This window comes from Kogia breviceps, chromosome 4 (assembly GCF_026419965.1).
Source record: "Kogia breviceps isolate mKogBre1 chromosome 4, mKogBre1 haplotype 1, whole genome shotgun sequence".
Classification (NCBI taxonomy): Eukaryota; Metazoa; Chordata; class Mammalia; order Artiodactyla; family Physeteridae; genus Kogia; species Kogia breviceps.
The window spans coordinates 151354530-151370856 of record NC_081313.1 but is presented as its reverse complement, the minus strand read 5'-3'; the positions used below and the strand labels follow the sequence as shown (position 1 = coordinate 151370856).

Below are 16327 nucleotides of genomic sequence, written 5' to 3'. Positions count from 1 at the left end.
TACTTTTAAATATTCTTTTCCATTATCGTTTATTATAAGATATTGAATATAGCTTCCTGTGCTATACAGTAGGACCCTGTTGTTAACACTGAATTTTTTAATCAAAATATAGTTATATTGGGGCAATGGAAAATATGTGTGGATGTGGTAGAGGGGAGGGGAAAAATCCTCATTTTCCATAGTAGGAGTGCGGTAGATAAAGTCTAAGACTGAAACAATTAGGAAGGATCAACACAGGCATATTATTTAGGGACATGGATCAGCTCAAAGTGGCTGTCTGAGAAAGGAGGACTGGAGATTACTGGTCTTAACATGTGTAGAATTAACCATGCAAATGAACTTTGATATAAGTAAAAACTTTTTAATGCATTATCAGAGCTTCAAAGTCACATCTGTCAGTCTGCTCAGCTGATGAAGGGGCTCTATGCCCACCCTACCCCCTCCATCAGGCTCAGCCCAGAACAGGTGCTCAAACAGGAGGTTTCAGAGTTCTCCACATGACCGAGTGTTCCCAGACAGAAGTCTTCAAATGTATAAGTGGAGTCTTTTTCTCTTAAGGAAAAGACAGGCAGTTTTTGCTTGAAGAGCTCCAGTGGTTAATCTCTTGGGGATCCAAGCACTGGAATTTACATGTTTAAAGTGTGCTTACACTGAGGGATGCCTGTATTCTTTTCATGATAAGAGCCCAAAATGGAGATATTTGAGAAAATGTGATACTTCGAAGTAGTCCGCATTCTTTCCTTCAAGCCATGTGGGGAGTATAGGCCTGACGACCTATTAAGTCTGTTTTTCTTGTTCCTTTTTTAGGCGGTCACTTCTTTCATCAGAACTCTCTGTCCCCTCGGAGCCTGGTGTATGAAAGTGAATTCTCCACAATCGAACCTTCTTTGGACATGTATGATGAGAACAAAACCTGATTTTTAAAAATGGGCTGTCACCTCTTTTGTGATTTGATTTATGATCACCTTTCTTATTTTGTATTCTTCTGTCAGTGTCCATTTTGGAAGAATAGCAGTGCTTTCCAAGCACAGGTTGGGGCTCAGGGTTAAATTGCCAAGTTCCCCCAATGTGAGGCTTTGAGGACGACGTTATTGCCCAGGTAGCCTCATGGCACCATGGCACCAAAAACCTACCCAAAGCTGGCCACTGAACATGGGCCCCAGCAAGCCTGGCTGTTTCCAGAGAAGAGGCGGGGCCCAGGGGTTAATGTTGCATTGCCAACGTGTCTCTGAATAATCACATGCTATTCTGTGTCGTGGTGCCGCTGGAGGTTTTTAAATACCTTTTGTGCTCCCCACTTATAATGCATACTAAAGCCTGCAGGCACTGCTTCTTACTGATGCGGGGCACAAGTTGCTGCTCCTTGGCCCAGTCTGTATTTTCCTGTCTCTTACTTTACTTCCTGTTAAAGGACCTCTTTCTAAAGGTTCCTAAGAGAAAGCCTTGCCTTTTATCCCTCCTCTGAGACTGACCCAGCACACTGCAGTGGAGCTGCAGGCTGTGCAGGATGGGCAGTTGTCTGTGTCGTTGCCAGCATCCCTCATAGAGCATGACGTAAGGTGACGAGTGCTTATGTGACCACTGAAACACTGAAGGCCCTGTCCGTGAGGCCAGTGGACTTATCTTCTTGGAAACTGCTGAGGTGTATGGGGAGATAGTGCCCAGGAGGCCAGCTGGGCATGGTGATCCCCAGGTGACAGCCAGTGGTTGTCAAAATCAGAATGTTCTGAGTGCTTTCTTGAGAAAACCAAACCACCTCCTTGCTGTTAGATACCATTTAAGCACCCGTCTTCAGTCTTCACCCATCCAGCCCAGTCCCCTCCCACCAGCCTCAGCTTCAGCATGAAGCAGGCACAGGAGCTTACAGGAAAGCCTTGGTAGCCAGCGTGGCAGACATGAGGGACACACATGCTCTTCCCACATGCCTGGGATGACATCAAGTTAACATCGCAAGAAACATGTATCTTAAGAGTAATCCCAACACAGAACCACAGTGAGCAAATTTATAAAACAAATTACGCATCCTTTTTGCTTAAGGACACACCATAGTTCAGCCTGTTTCTCCCATCGATATAAGCTATGGAGAGATGTAAATGTAAATCCTCACATCCTTGTATGAGAGTGGAAACTTCAGTTCCATATGCCTAGAGTTAGATCCAGCAGCAAGCCATGCAGAGTTGCCCTGTGATTTGTATTGACTCTGTAGGACAGAGTTTGAAGTGAACACTTGCCATTTTTCGTGTACAGCTGGCTCTCCTCTTGTGATGTGTCGCTAAGATGCCTCAGACACAGTTGTGCCTGGAACAAAACCCCTCAGAGAACCAGGGAGTGATGTCACCTCCGAGTAACCAGCAGCACGTTATTATTTGAGGCTGGAACAGTGCAGAGTTTTAAGGTTGTAGCAGCTTTTTCTTTTTACCTTTAACCAAGGGCTTTTGTTTGGTTTTCCTTTGTACTATAGTCTTTGTACTGTAAAAATATTTTTGATAAACAGTTCCAAGAGAGCACTATTCAGAAAGACAGGTTTGCCCCACTGGCTTTACAGTGAGAGAATATGTCTCAAGGAGATTAGAACTCAGTCTACCAGAGGTTCCAGACACTCACCTGCATTTATATTTGGTTTGGCTCACCTGACAGAGAAAATGGCTCGGTCCTGACTATGTCATCCCTACCATGACCTTGTTTTCCTGAACCAGAACTCAGATCTGAATGGAGTGTTTTCTTCTGATTAGTACAATCTTATAAAAGCATATACAGGGGCTTCCCTGGTGGCACAGTGGTTAAGAATGCACCCGCCAATGCAGGGGACACGGGTTCAAGCCCTGGGCTGGGAAGATCCCACATGCCACAGAGCAACTAAGCCCATGCGCCACAACTACTGAGCCCACGCACCTAGAGCCCGCGAGCCACAACTACTGAGCCCGCATGCCACAACTACTGAAGCCCGCGTGCCTAGAGCCCGTGCTCCACAACAAGAGAAGCCACCACAATGAGAAACCTGCGCACCGCAATGAAGAGTAGCCCCCACTCGCCGCAACTAGAGAAAGCCCGCACGCAGCAACGAAGACCCAAGGCAGCCATAAATAAATAAATAAATAAATAAATAAATAAATAAAACAAATACTACATTTCATATATATTTTTTAAAAAAGCATATATATTAAATTTCACTCCAGACATTACTGAAAAGAAATGAAATTACTTGAGATGAAACTGAATATTCAGGTGCCTAAAAGTCCACCTATTAATATAATATTTGAATTTCTGGTAAATCTAGGCACACATTCACTGTCAAATAATGAAGGAGGCATTTCTGACAGGGGAATTCTCTCAGCATAGTGCTTCAGATCCCAGCTCAACACCCTTTTCCTAAAAATTGGGGCCACTTTCCTGCTCAGCTAGAGAATGTCCTGCCTTTGTCAGGAGAGGCAATAACTTCTCCGGGGAGGTCATATACTACAGGAATAGCAAGGGTAGCCTTTTTCATCCCAAACAACAGAGCTTCGCTGGCTGCTGTGCCGAGGGGAAAGCCTCGGCCCAGCTACCCCCAGGACCCTGGCAGGGGGTGGGACGCCAGGCTGCTTGCCTTGTGAGCTTTGCAAGAAGGCACTTCTCACCATGGGCAGTCCTGCCCGTGAGAAGCTTGCGGTGCAGGGAGCCGAGTGCCTTGGCCATGTGGCAAAGTTGGGGTGTGGAGAGGCGCTTCTGCCCTGTATGAGTATCTCAGCTGTTGCAAGTCTTCCGGCTGCAGTGATCATTAGCCAGGAATAATATGATAACCTCTGATTGTTTTTTGTGGGCTTTGGGGGGAAGGGGGTGGAGAGTACTGTTTGAAGAGTGGAAGGGGCAGAGGAGTGAGCTTCTTACACCATAAACCCCCTGTCCCTCCAGTGGACTGCTCTGAGCTGGGCCTGCCTCCAGCCTCTTCCTCCTGGCAAGGCCTCCACCCTGTCTCCAAGCCGAGCTGGGTACAGAACCAGCAGGCACCACAGGACGAGGCTGGAGCGGGCTCCGGAGCAGCCAGAACCGTCAGCTGATCTGCGAGGAATTCGGTTGTGACAGTTAAAATGCAAACGCTTACAGTTTGGTGATTTTTAACTTCCTAAGGGAAGAAATGCCCATAGCCCTCCTTTCCTGTTATTTTTGGGAGAGCGGAGAGGCGGCTGGCCAGATAACAGCCAAGCTGTCTGCAGTACAAGGGTCGGGCTTGGTGGTGTGAGTGAGCAGCATATCTGTCCAGGGCTGCCTGCCTCTACCCCCTCAGGGGAAGACAAGTTCCACCACCAGGTGGTTAATACCACCTGACAAAGTCTGGTGAGTCCCACTTTTGAAGAAAGGCTCTATCTCCTGGTCCCTCCTCAGGCCTGGCTCAGAGGAACATCATGAAGCACTTCCCTGAACACCGGTTTGAACTGATGCATGCAACATCCTAGCTTCCGAAAGATGCAGCCGCAAAGGGTTTAAGCAAAATAGGATTACTAAATTTGACTAACTTGATATTTCCTGTGGACTTCATAAGCTCTTCTCCTATTTTTATTATCCCTCACATCCAGTTCTTTCCTTGATCTACATGTTAAATGAAACTGGTTTTAATTGAAGAAAAATCAAAATGTTATCTTGCTTACTGTTCACCTTTATTATCTAGGCAGTGGTTCTGCAGTAGGAAAACAAGGGATGGTGTTAATGTCAGATCACCTTGACAATGATTGCTGCTCATAAATGTCGTGAAACAAAAGCACTATTTCCAGGAAGCAGCATTTAGAAGGAAAAAGGTAGTAAGTTCTCACTATGTACCAAACACACATACAGGGAGTTAAGTTGAATCCAGTGATCATTAAAATTTTGGCTGTTATGGGAACTGGCACATTAACAGCCAACTGGGATATAAGCCCAAATGAAATGATGGTGAATGGTGAAGAGGGGGTTTCAGGGCATAGATTGAAGGGCACGCTGCAGCACAGGGACCCCACCAACAGGACCTGTGGTTGCCGAGGATGCTACACGCCCAGTGAAGACAGGCCAAGAGAAGCTGAGACCAGCAAGGCCATGGGTTTCACCTCCTGGGCAGGGACGGCTTTGCTGTGGGGAGGGAGATGGGGTCAGGGTGAGCCGGGTAGGCCCTGCAATGCCTGAGTGCTGGGGTCTGACAGTGGGAAAGGAGGGAGCCATGAGATTGAAGAGGAAGCCCAGGCACCGGTCTCGGTGACCCAGTGATTGTTGGTGGGACACAGGGAGAGAGAGCCCTTGTGGGGACACTTTAGATCTGGGGACTGGCAGGACCTCTAGGGGAGGCACGGAGATGTAACCTTGGATCTCAGGCAGTGGTTTGGTGAGGCCCCTCCGTGCCTCAGAATCCTGGGAAGCTGTGTTTGAAATGTACATGTCACCTACACCTACCAAAGTAGTCTCCATGTAATCCAGTCCCTCAGGTGCCCCAAATCTCTCCCTCTCCCCCCTCCCACACACACTCACTGGAGTTAGAATCTCCCAGAGTGGGTGTCCAGCCAGGCCTGGGGTTCCTAAGCTAAGTTCAGGTGATGATGGAAATCAGAATGGGGTGAAAACTGCCCAGTGATTTGAGAAACAGGCTTGAGATAAAGCCCTGGGGACACTGATATTTAAGGACAGAAGGGGCTGTAGACAGCAACTGATTGAGAAAAACCACTGAGTGTAACTCCCCTATTCAAGAAAAGTGGTGTTCACCTCACTGCCATGCCAGGAGCAGCCTCACTCACGCCCAGAGATGGGGTTTGGAATTATTAAACTCAGCATTCACTCCCAACTCCACATATGGGAGTTGACACCCACAAGCTTAAAATAAGTGTCTCTTCCTTGTTAAAGGCAGTTGTTACAAGTGGGATGCATCTAGTGTTGCCTTTTCGCTTGGCTTTGTTGGTAAATCATTCCAAAGTCCATTTGGAAAAGGATGAAATGAATGTCGAGTACACAGGTTCATTTGACATCCGTAGATGGTTAAGATCCTTTTAGCAGGGCTGGAAAACACCTTAAAGATTTTGTTTCATAGCATCAGAGAAAATTCAGAAAGAAGGATACAGAAGTAAGGTGCCTGCGTGTCCTTCGTGGAATTGTGCTTTTTTTTTTTTTTTTTTTACTCTCCTGCAAAGCAGCAGGAAAAGCAAAGCATGCCAGTTCCCACAACCAGGGAGAAGGGTTTCTCCCACAGGGGCCGTGTCCCCAACTGGCCAGCTTCTATCACTCCTCTGGGAGTCAAGTCAGGAGGTTCGCCCTCTTTCTTAGGGGTGCCCTGAAAGATCCTAAAAGACTGAGACTTGAAGAAGAGAGTCCAGTGGGTCCTCACCAGACATAGGGTAAAAGCAGTCACCTGTGTTCTCCAGAGCTGCATCCCACCAGCCTTCAGTGACCATGGAGGGGAGGCGATGCCGCCGGTCTCGACTGCTAAAAGGACACGTCTGCCCAAGACTTGGTTCTAATGGTCTCACAAGGCCCGGGGGGGGAGGGGGGGCGGGCAGTCCATAACCTGGGGCTTATCTGGGGTTTTGCCTCTTGCAGTTCCACCATAGCTCAAGCCATTTTTTTCTTCACTCTGACTTGGGGAAGAGGGAAGATAATTTATGACAAACAAAAAACAAAGAAAAGTTGAACTTCATACAACTTGAGAATTAAAGTTTCAGAAGGATTCAGTGCAATTGGAGTCACTCAGACCTGTCCCAGGCTTTCCTGGTCCCTCCCACTGACTCTTCCACATGAACATACACAAAAAGATGGAGGTTTGAGGTGACACAGACCCAGTTTGGCAGCCTGAAAGGAATGACTTTCTCAGAAACAACAGGCCTGGGGAAGCATTGCTGGTGGCTCAGAGGCAGCTGCCAGAGCATGCATGCTCAAGCCAAGGGTGGCGTCCAGCTCTGCTATAAACACCTTTACAAACCACACACATTCTTCTTCTGTGGAAAAGCCGAGAGCTGGAGGATGTCATTAGCACCTTTTTCTCAGCTGCAGTGGGCCCTTGATCCCCTGGGACACAGCTTCTAGGGTCCCGCCCCTTGTTTAATGCTGGGCTGAAACGACTCATTTGTCACCAGTCCACTTGGGCAGGCGTGTGTGTAAGGAAGGGGCATGCCAGTCATCTGGCAAGTCTGACTGGCCTTCATCAGCTCCTTATCCCTCAGCTGATTATCACCCTCTCTCTCCACCTCTTTTTACAGCTATTAGTTACAGATGAATGTTCTGAGCTATTTTTTACAAATTTAACCCAACACAAAGTGAACTCTAATTTGCTCTTAGAATTATCCTTCATCCATAATTTGGTCCAAGGATATTTACACTATGTGATATTAAAGGAGTTTTCTAGTGACCGGGCAGTACTGAGCCAAGATGTTTGTGGAATACAAAAGATGTGGGGTAGGTAGACTATCACGCCTCAGGCCATTTCTTTCCCAGGTGAGTAAGCTGTTCCTAAGCAGAAAGGCTAACTGCCTACTGCTTACTGCCACTGCATCCCACGTGGACCAGGTCAGTAGGGGCGGCCAGTGCCAGAGTCCCACCTCCTTTCCTGGGTGCCCAGCCTGAGACGACACGTGCCATCCTAGAGAGAAGTGGAGAGGGCACCATGTCTGTTCATCCCCTAGCAGCCCAGGCCTGTCTTGCAGACCCAGCTGGATGAGGGGCACCCTCGCACCATGCTTGGAGCCAGAATCTGGTGTCTTAAGCTGAGAATGGAAAGCAGGGTCTACTTCTGAGCAGCAATGGCTCTGGCTAAGGAAACTTGACCAGTGTGATTACAGAAACAGGAAAAGACTCCAAGCTAGGACATGCTATTTGGAATATGGGGAACACCATCACCTAATAGAACAAGAGAAGGAGTTGGTCCAAGTCCTAGGCCACATATGTCACAATTGTATTTTTACCTTCAGTAGCTTTTATACTCATATCAAAGTTACTGCTTTCATATTTAGGTCACTCAAAGAGTTCCTCTTACTCTGGGTTCCTGCTAACTATGCACAACATCTCAGAGGGTGAGTTACAAAACTATTTTTCTAACTGTAGCAAAGGTAATTTGGGGTGGGGGAGGCTTGGGATATACCTAAATGTAGCTAATTACATTGTCCACCTTGAGGGATGAAAGGGAAACTGCACTTAAATTTAATTCACCATTGGATAGCTTGTGCCGTAAAGAACACACATCAAATATCCAAGAAGCAAAATTGATCATTAGCTTAATTTGGGGGTTCACTATAGGGGGGTTACTTTGTCTAGAACACAGGCACCTGCAAGTAGAATGTGAGCTGACTTCTTGGCAATCAGATCTTAGCCCTTTGAAATGTATGGTTGATGTAAGTATAATTAAGTAGTAAAATTGTATGGTATATACCTATATTCCAATAGTGTATACCTGTATGTGTGGGATTTGCTAATATAACCATTTCAATAAAAACCTATTGAAAAAGATGCATTGGCTACATGGAGTACTGTTGGTGGTAACCTGTATCAGTGAGTACTCTTAGTTGCAAATGTCAGAAACCCCAACCCAAACTGGCTTAAGCCAAAGAGAAGTATAGTGCCTCACAAAAGCTTAAATGCCATGGGTATGCTTACGTCACTTATAGCACGGTTTGGCCCTCAAACACTGACACCAGGACACATTTGCTAGACTTGCTTCTTCCAAGTAAACTGCATTCTCAGGCTCAGAGAGGTCGTAGCCCCATCAGCACAAGAGCTGGTTTACTTCCCCAGGAGACGAGAATGGCATCTCCTTGACCCTGATTGGCTTGGTTGGAAGCACATGGACATCACTGAACCACTATGGTCACAGAGGTAGAATGTGCTATTAGCTAAGGCCAACATGGGTTCTACTTCTGCAGCCCAGGAATGCATTCAGCTTCACCTGAAAAATAGGAGCTGAGAGTTGTAAGGTGTGGTTGCCACAGCAAAATCATGATGCTGCACAGGAAGAAAAGGATGTTGGGGCAAAAACAGCAAATGTCCAATACACGTAGAATAGAGTTGGAACCTTAAAGGTCTGGACATTAATATTACCTCTGCCACTTATTAGTATGAAATTGGCAAATCACTTCACCTGTCTGGATTTCAGACAGGTGAAATATGGATCTCTTTAATATGGAACTTAAAATATCTACCTCATAGGGTAAGTGAGTGGGGATTGGATTTAAAATAATGAAAGTAGGCTTAATATCATATATCCAATAACAGTCTAGTATCTGGAATATAAAAATAACTCTTACAGCTCAACAATCAAAAAGACAACTGGGGTTTCCTTGGTGGCGCAGTGGTTAAGAATCTGCCTGCCGATTCAGGGGACACGGGTTCGAGCACTGGTCCAGGAAGATCCCACATGCGGCGGAGCAACTAAGCCCATGCGCCACAACTACTGAGCCCATGTGCCACAACTACTGAAGCCCACTCGCCTAGAGCCCATGCTCCGCAACAAGAGAAGCCACCGCAATGTGAAGCCCGTGCACTGCAGCAGAGTAGCCCCCACTCAACGCAATTAAAGATAAGCCCACGCAGCAACAAAGACCCAACCAACCAGCCAAAAATAAATAAATTTATTTAAAAAACAAAACAAAACAAAAACACCTTAAGCCTCCTAAAGTGCCCCCTTCCCTCTGGCCTCCTGCCGGATTCTGGCGGCCTCAGGCCAGATCCTGCATTCCAATTAGCCCTGGATATTCTGGATTTATGCCTATTGCCCCAGACGGCATTAACTGCTCCCTCTTTTCACTCAAAAAGGGTCAATGTTTGGACTGTGAAGCGGTCGACCCCTACAGGCCAGCACTGGGAGAGCAGGGATCCACATCCCCAGCCTCCCTTTGCTCCCCTCCCCATGCCCGTTCAGAAGCCCCTGCTGGCCCCAGGGCAGGCCCTGCCCCCGACCCCAAGACCACTCAGCCTCAGTGACCCCATCTATCAAGTGAGGGACTGCACTGGTTTCTGAGGACCCTGCCAGCTTCAGGGCTTCCTGACAACCTGTCCTGGACTCCCGGAGGTTCTCTTCGTCTTAGGCCCAAGTGCCAAAACTGAGTTATCACAATCGACTAACACTTTTCCAGCCACCCTTTCCAATGTTAACACGCACTGGCATGCCCTGCAAAATCAGCAAAACTGTATCTCCAAATGCTGTTTCTCTACATTTTCCCCACAAACCCTGGATGGGTTTTTACAAAAGGCCAGAAGCCCTGCTATCTGTGGACCGTGGACTCAACCATTCCGGCCAGAGGCCCATGGCCCCGGCACCTGGCCGCTCCTCCTAGATGAGGCTGCAGCGCAGGGGCCTGCAGGAGATGGGCGAAAGGGAAGCGGACACGGCCGGACTAAGCCGGCCTGTGGCCAGAGGACTGGGAGGGTGGGCGGGGCCGGGAGAGCGGAGAGCTCTGCGAGCCCCAAGGGCCCGCAGGTCCCGGCGGCCGCCAGGGGGCGCCGCCCGCTCGCCTCGCCCCGCCCCGCCCGCTCGGCTCCGCGCGGCGACTACAGCGGCGCTTCCGCTTGGCCGGCTACGGCCCGGTGTGAGCGGCGCCACGATGTGGCTCGGCCCGGAGGAGGTGCTGGTGGCCAACGCGCTGTGGGTGACGGAGCGGGCCAACCCGTTCTTCGTGCTGCAGCGGCGCCGGGGCCACGGCAAGGGCGGTGGCCTCACGGGTGAGAGGCGCGCGGCGGCCGGGCCTGTGGGCGCCGCCGCGGGGCGGGCGAGGAGGGGGCGGCGGGGCCCAGGACCAGCGGCCCAGGACAGGCCCAGCCTCGGCGCGTCACTGCGGACGCGCACGTCAGCGCGTGCGGCGGGGGCCTGGGGGCGCGAGGCCGGCACTGAGTGGGGGGTGGGAGGTCGGAACGCGAACTGCGAGTGGGAGGCAGGGACGGGGTGGGGTGGTGCGAGGTGAGGACGGGGCCAGGGACTCGAGGAAGACAGATGCGCTCGCGTTAGGAGGTGGGTGGGGAGACTTCGGTCAACCAGGGCAGCCAAGAGAAGGCTGGAGGCGGCCTCTGCCCGGACTCGCTTCCCGGTGCTTAGCGGAGGCGTGTGCAGTTTCCTGTAAGGGGATTTCACAGCTGAAAATCCGCGAGATCTTCCTGTCCTCTGCTTTTGCTTCAGTTTCTCCAAGTGCCTCCGAGGAGGGGTCAAGTGACACAAGCATTCGTTTTCTTTTGCCTCCTTCATTCCCAACTCACCAAACAATTGCCATTTCAGCAAGATCAGAGTTCTCCTAGCTGCTGCTGGCCTCAGCCCCCATCTCTCCAGCTTCTCCTCACCCACCTTTCCTGCTTCTTGATGCGTTCGAGCTGCAGACCGAGGCTTAGCCGAATCACCAGTATATGTGTTTGGTGAACCAGTCAAGGTGCCTCTTTGCCCGTCTGGGTACTACACAGGACTAGACCAGACAGGCACCTCCTGGAGTGTGTGGCACTTGGGATCCAGGGGATGCCTACTGGACATTCCCTCTAGGGTGTTGTCCAAGGTCCCTCATGTTCCAGGACCTGCCCCAGGCACTCCCAAGCAGACCTGGGTCAGTCTTAGGGCCAGACCAGTGCCTGCGCTCCTCGGGTGGTCCATTGTTGCCATTTAGGACCTCAGGCCCACTGTTGACAGGTCTTCCAGTTATCAAGAGAATTTTCTGTGAAATGTCCTAATTTTAAACATTAGCAGCTAATGCAGTCCTACCAGTTGCGGATAGAACCTTCCCATAGGAGACCTCTTCCGTCAGTCTTTCCTGGGCCACACCTCCTGATGTGGAAGAGACTGTACCATTCCCAAGAAACCTGTTCCCTTCGGTGCCTTGAGCTCCTTCCCAAGGGCCTCCAGAATCACAGGAGCCGGTGCTGGACCTGCCTCCTGGACTAGGCTGTTCAGTGGAGGTTAGACACCAACCCCTCTGGAGAGACTGACCAGTGGTCAACCTTGAAGCCCATGTAGAAAAGCAATGCTTGGGCGACCGGTATCTTTGGTTGCAGCAGCATACCATTGTGTCAGATTTCCGTGCTTGTTCTGTGCTCTGTTTCTCCACAGATCATCTCAGCAGGTGGGTGGGTCCCTCTGTGCTCTGCTTTCCTGTACAGAGAAGGCACTTTCTACCACACTCATGTCTCCATGTCCCCCAAGGCAGAGCTCCCCAGGTCCCCCCTGGTAACCACACCTTGAACTCTCTGCTCCAGCTAGGTATGGTGAGTCCTGGCATGGCCTTCCCTGTGCCATCACGGACATCATGGCTTCCTGACCGCTGTCTCCCTGGGGAAGGAACAGTTAGTGATGTGGTTTTATTCAAGCTGTCTTTTAAAAACAGATACCAACCTAGATTCTTCATTGAAGAGTGTGATGAGATGGCCTGCCCATTAGAAAGTTTTCAAGTCTTGCAATATGGAGACCAGAAGAGAAACCTCAACACAAACAGTAAAAAGCAGTTTATTCCAAACACTGATAAGGCTTGAATATGCCGCTTTAACTGCAATTTAGAGAGGCATTTTAGAACATTTCAGTAAAACAAGTGAGAGATTACAGACTCCTGACTTGGGTGCATGTGAAGAGTACCTTCTTTTGTAACTGGTTATTTTATTTATTAGATACTGGAGGAGGGAAAAAATCAAATTAAAAATGGAATATGAAACAGAAGTGTTAAAATCGAGCAATAAAATCAATAGAAATTATTCTGATATCAACAGGAAAATGGTAACAAAATATTTTCAGATCATACCAAAAGTAGCTCTTCATGAAAAGGAAAAAATAAGTTTCAGATAGGAGCAATGAACAGGCTTTTATGTAGCTGGATAATTCCATTAATGAAGAAGAATGAATCGAATAGTGGTAAAAGGTAGACATTTCCTCTAATTTATTGGGGAAATAGTGACATTGACAAATGTCAATGACATTGTGATGAGAAGGAAAACTTGAAATGCCCTAAAATGCTTCAGTTCAGAGATGGAAAAAAAAAAAAAAAAACTGGATCGGTGTTTTCCTAAATTGGACAATTCTAAAAATTTGCATGTTCTTTTTATTCATGACTTTTTGCGGTACGCGGGCCTCTCACTGCTGTGGCCTCTCCCATTGCAAAGCGCAGGCTCCGGACGCGCAGGCTCAGCGGCCATGGCTCACGGGCCCAGCCGCTCTGCGGCATGTGGGATCTTCCCGGACCGGGGCACGAACCCATGTCCCCTGCATCGGCAGGCGGACTCTCAACCACTGCGCCACCAGGGAAGCCCTATTCATGACTTTTGAGGCTACATTATCTTCCTGTTGTTGATGTGGAAAATGATGTTACAAAATCATTGTCTTATGAAAAAGGCATCAGAGTACACAGCCAAAAAGGCTGCACATGTCAGAGAAACACGTCTTAAGAGATGTCTGGCAGTTAATAAAACATATTGTATTATTTTTCTAGATTTTGTGATATTTGTAGTATTGTTGCCTTGTTTTTAATTGTCATTGTTGTACTTTCTCATTCTGAGGAAATACTTGTTTTCAAACCTGATTTTGTATTTTTCTTGAAGAGGGCCTCCCAGATCATCTAAGCTTTGGGCCCCATAAAACCTGAATCTGCCCCTGCCTGCAAGTGTTTCTGAGTAAGGAGGACAAGCAGAAGCTTCCAGGAAGAAGTGGGAGGGGATTTTTTGATAGGAATCAGACACTGACTGAAGGCCTTTGAGGAAAAAGAAGTAATATAACAGAGCAGGGTAATGTAAGGTGTTTCACCCTCTGGGCTGGGGCTTTGGGTGCAGTGCTACCCTCATGGCTGCCTCCAGCCAGGCCCAGCTCTCAGCACAGCCCTCCCTCACCCTCCCCTCTCTCTGCTCTGTTGCCAGGTCTTCTCGTGGGCACCCTGGATGTGGTGCTGGACTCCAGTGCCCGGGTGGCCCCTTACCGCATCCTGCACCAGACCCAGGACTCGCAGGTCTACTGGACAGTGGCGTGTGGTAGGTGCCCTGAATCACAAGGGGTGTTGGGCAGGGCCTGCCCCAGAGAGGGAGGGGACTCAGCCTGCTTTCCTGCATTGGACGCGGCCCACTGAGAACCTGATGCTGCCCCTTGTTCAGACAGCACAGTCCAGGCCAGCATCCAGCTTAGGAAGGCAGCTCAGCTGTGCACAGATGCAGGGCAAGCGGACATGGGCCCCGCGAAGCCCTGCGTGCTACTCTGAGGGCTTGGCCTTGGGCAGTGTCCATGTTCTCCTGCTAACCTTTTCTCAGGGTGGATACAGCCGATCATTATTCATGGACTACATATTTTGTTAATTCACCTACTCACTAAAAGTTATCTGTAAACCCCAAAATCAATACTTGTGGTACTTTTGGGGTCATTTGTGGACATCCGTGGAAATGTGTATCTGCAGAGCAATGAAAAATTTGAGTCACCAGACACACAGGTTCCCAGCTGAGGTGGAACAAGGCATCCTTCTACCTTCTTGTTTCAGCTCTCAAACCATAAACATGTCTCCTTTTAGAAGTCTAAGCACCATGCTTTTCACATTTTGTGTTATCTGTTGGTGACTTTGCTGTTTAAAATGGCCCCAGGTATAATGCTGAAGTGCTGTGTGGTGTTTTTAAGCGCGGGAAGCTGTGATGTGCCTTATGGAGAAAATACAAGTTAGATGAGCTTCCTTCAGGCATGAGTTACAGTGCTTCTGGCTGTGAGTTCAATGCTAGGGTTTTAAAAATATATATTAAATGAGGTGTCTTTAAGCAGAAAGACGTATAAGACAAAGTAGTGTATTGATCGGTTGGTGAAAATGTTGTGACCAGAGGCTCACACGAACTTAGCCCTGTAGCTCCCCTGGGAGCAGTACTGGCAAGTTCAGTGTTCCAGGAGACTTGGTAGAACATAACCACTGTGAATAACGAGAATCACCGGTAGTTGTCCTCCTCGGAGGACACACCCACCCTCCCAAGAGTCCAGGAGGAAGTCCCCTTTCAGCTGGATCAGCCTGGCTGAGGTCCCTGGGATAAAACAGCAGTCATAGCTGGCACTCAGACAGCACTTCCTGCATGCCAGACATGTGAACCTCCCAACAACTCCAGAAGGTGGAACTTTGATTTTCCCCAATTTGAAGATGAGGAAACTGTGGCCCAGAGGGGTTAAGTAACCCACCCAAAGTCACACAGAACCACAGATCAGACCCAGAGCACCTGTTCGTGTCCACTGCTGAATATCTCTCTCTGCTAGAAGCCACAGTGTGTTTCACTGTCCCCCAGGATAATGGTTTTCCTTGGAGACCTGAGAAGAGGTGATGGGAGTGTTCACAGCTGGACTCCAGCTTGGGTGGGCGGGGGGAAGTCAAGGGGTGAAGGCACCAGGGTGCCCAGAGTGGGGCACTTGCAGGAGAGAGGCTTCCTGTGTGGTAGTGCCCAGGGCAGTTGGTGTGTGCCTGGGCTAAGATGAGACGCTTCACTCTAAAATGGGCCCTTGAGTTGTTCATCTTTGTCTCAAGGTGTCCCTTTTCAGGAAGCAGGTAGAGAGGGGCAGTGGCAGTGAGAGCAGCCTCTGTGTGGGGAGAGAGGAGTGTGGCTACTCTGTGGGGCCTCATGGGAACCCCATGGTGTCATCAGGGCCTGCTGCTGGGGAGGGACCCAGCTGCACTGTGGAGCCCCTGCCTTGGTCAAGCCCCTGTGCTCATCTGCTCTGTTTTTACCCACCACCTCTCTTCAGCTCTCACCTACCACTGAATCTCCACTCCTTAGACTGCCATTAAAGGACTTTTCAGGGTCTGCCTGCCTCCATTTCTGGCTTCCTCCCCCCACTAGCTCACAGCTGGCCTTCAGCCAGACAAGACACTTGCAGGGCCTGAAGTTCTTAACCGTACCTGTCCTGGCTGGTGTACCTACAGCATCGCCCCATGTCCACTTTACCTCCTCCTGCTCTGTTGAGTACCTACGCAGATGTCACACCTATGGAAAACCTTCCCAGATTCCCCAGACTCATGTACCTACCCTTCTCCCTCCTCTAGACTTGCCATGTCTCCACCAGCACTTTTGCACTGAAGGCTTGCTGGCTCTCCCACTAGGCCAGCAATACCTTGAGGGTGTGGGCAGGTTCTGCAGCTGGGCAGCCTGGATTAGCATTATGGTATGGTCACTTCCCAGCTAGGTGACCTTGGGCAACATACTCAACCTCTCTGTGCCTCAGCTTCATCCTATAAAATGAAAATAACTGTACCTGTCTCCAAGGTGCTCTAAGCATCAAATAAGATAATAATAAGAAATAGCACTTAATAATTTAATTAGCTATTATATTTTTTATTCCCAGTACCTAGCATAGAGATGGCATAGTTTCATTGTTTACTTAGTGCTAAATGAAGATTGAGTTGCTTTTGACTAATAATTCTTTTAAGTGAATATATGTAAATAT

General features: G+C 49.0%; 2 protein-coding genes across 8 annotated transcripts in view; both read left to right on the top strand.

Moving 5' to 3' along the window:
* Positions 1-8430, top strand: part of RNF130 (ring finger protein 130) — a 131907-nt gene extending 123477 nt beyond the window's left edge. The window contains exon 8 of the mRNA XM_059060536.2: positions 808-8430. Coding sequence (XP_058916519.1) covers positions 808-917 — 110 coding nt within the window. The 3' untranslated portion in view covers positions 918-8430. The remainder of the gene's footprint in view (positions 1-807) is intronic.
* A 2001-nt stretch (positions 8431-10431) lies between these two features.
* Positions 10432-16327, top strand: part of TBC1D9B (TBC1 domain family member 9B) — a 44697-nt gene continuing 38801 nt past the window's right edge. For 5 of the 7 annotated variants that reach the window (XM_067032227.1, XM_059060505.2, XM_067032230.1 and 2 more), the window contains exons 1-2: positions 10441-10638; positions 13789-13899. In XM_067032227.1, coding sequence (XP_066888328.1) covers positions 10521-10638; positions 13789-13899 — 229 coding nt within the window. In that variant the 5' untranslated portion in view covers positions 10441-10520. Of the gene's footprint in view, positions 10639-13788; positions 13900-16327 lie in introns of all 7 variants that reach the window. The other 2 variants (XM_059060501.2, XM_059060503.2) reach the window with 2 other exon arrangements.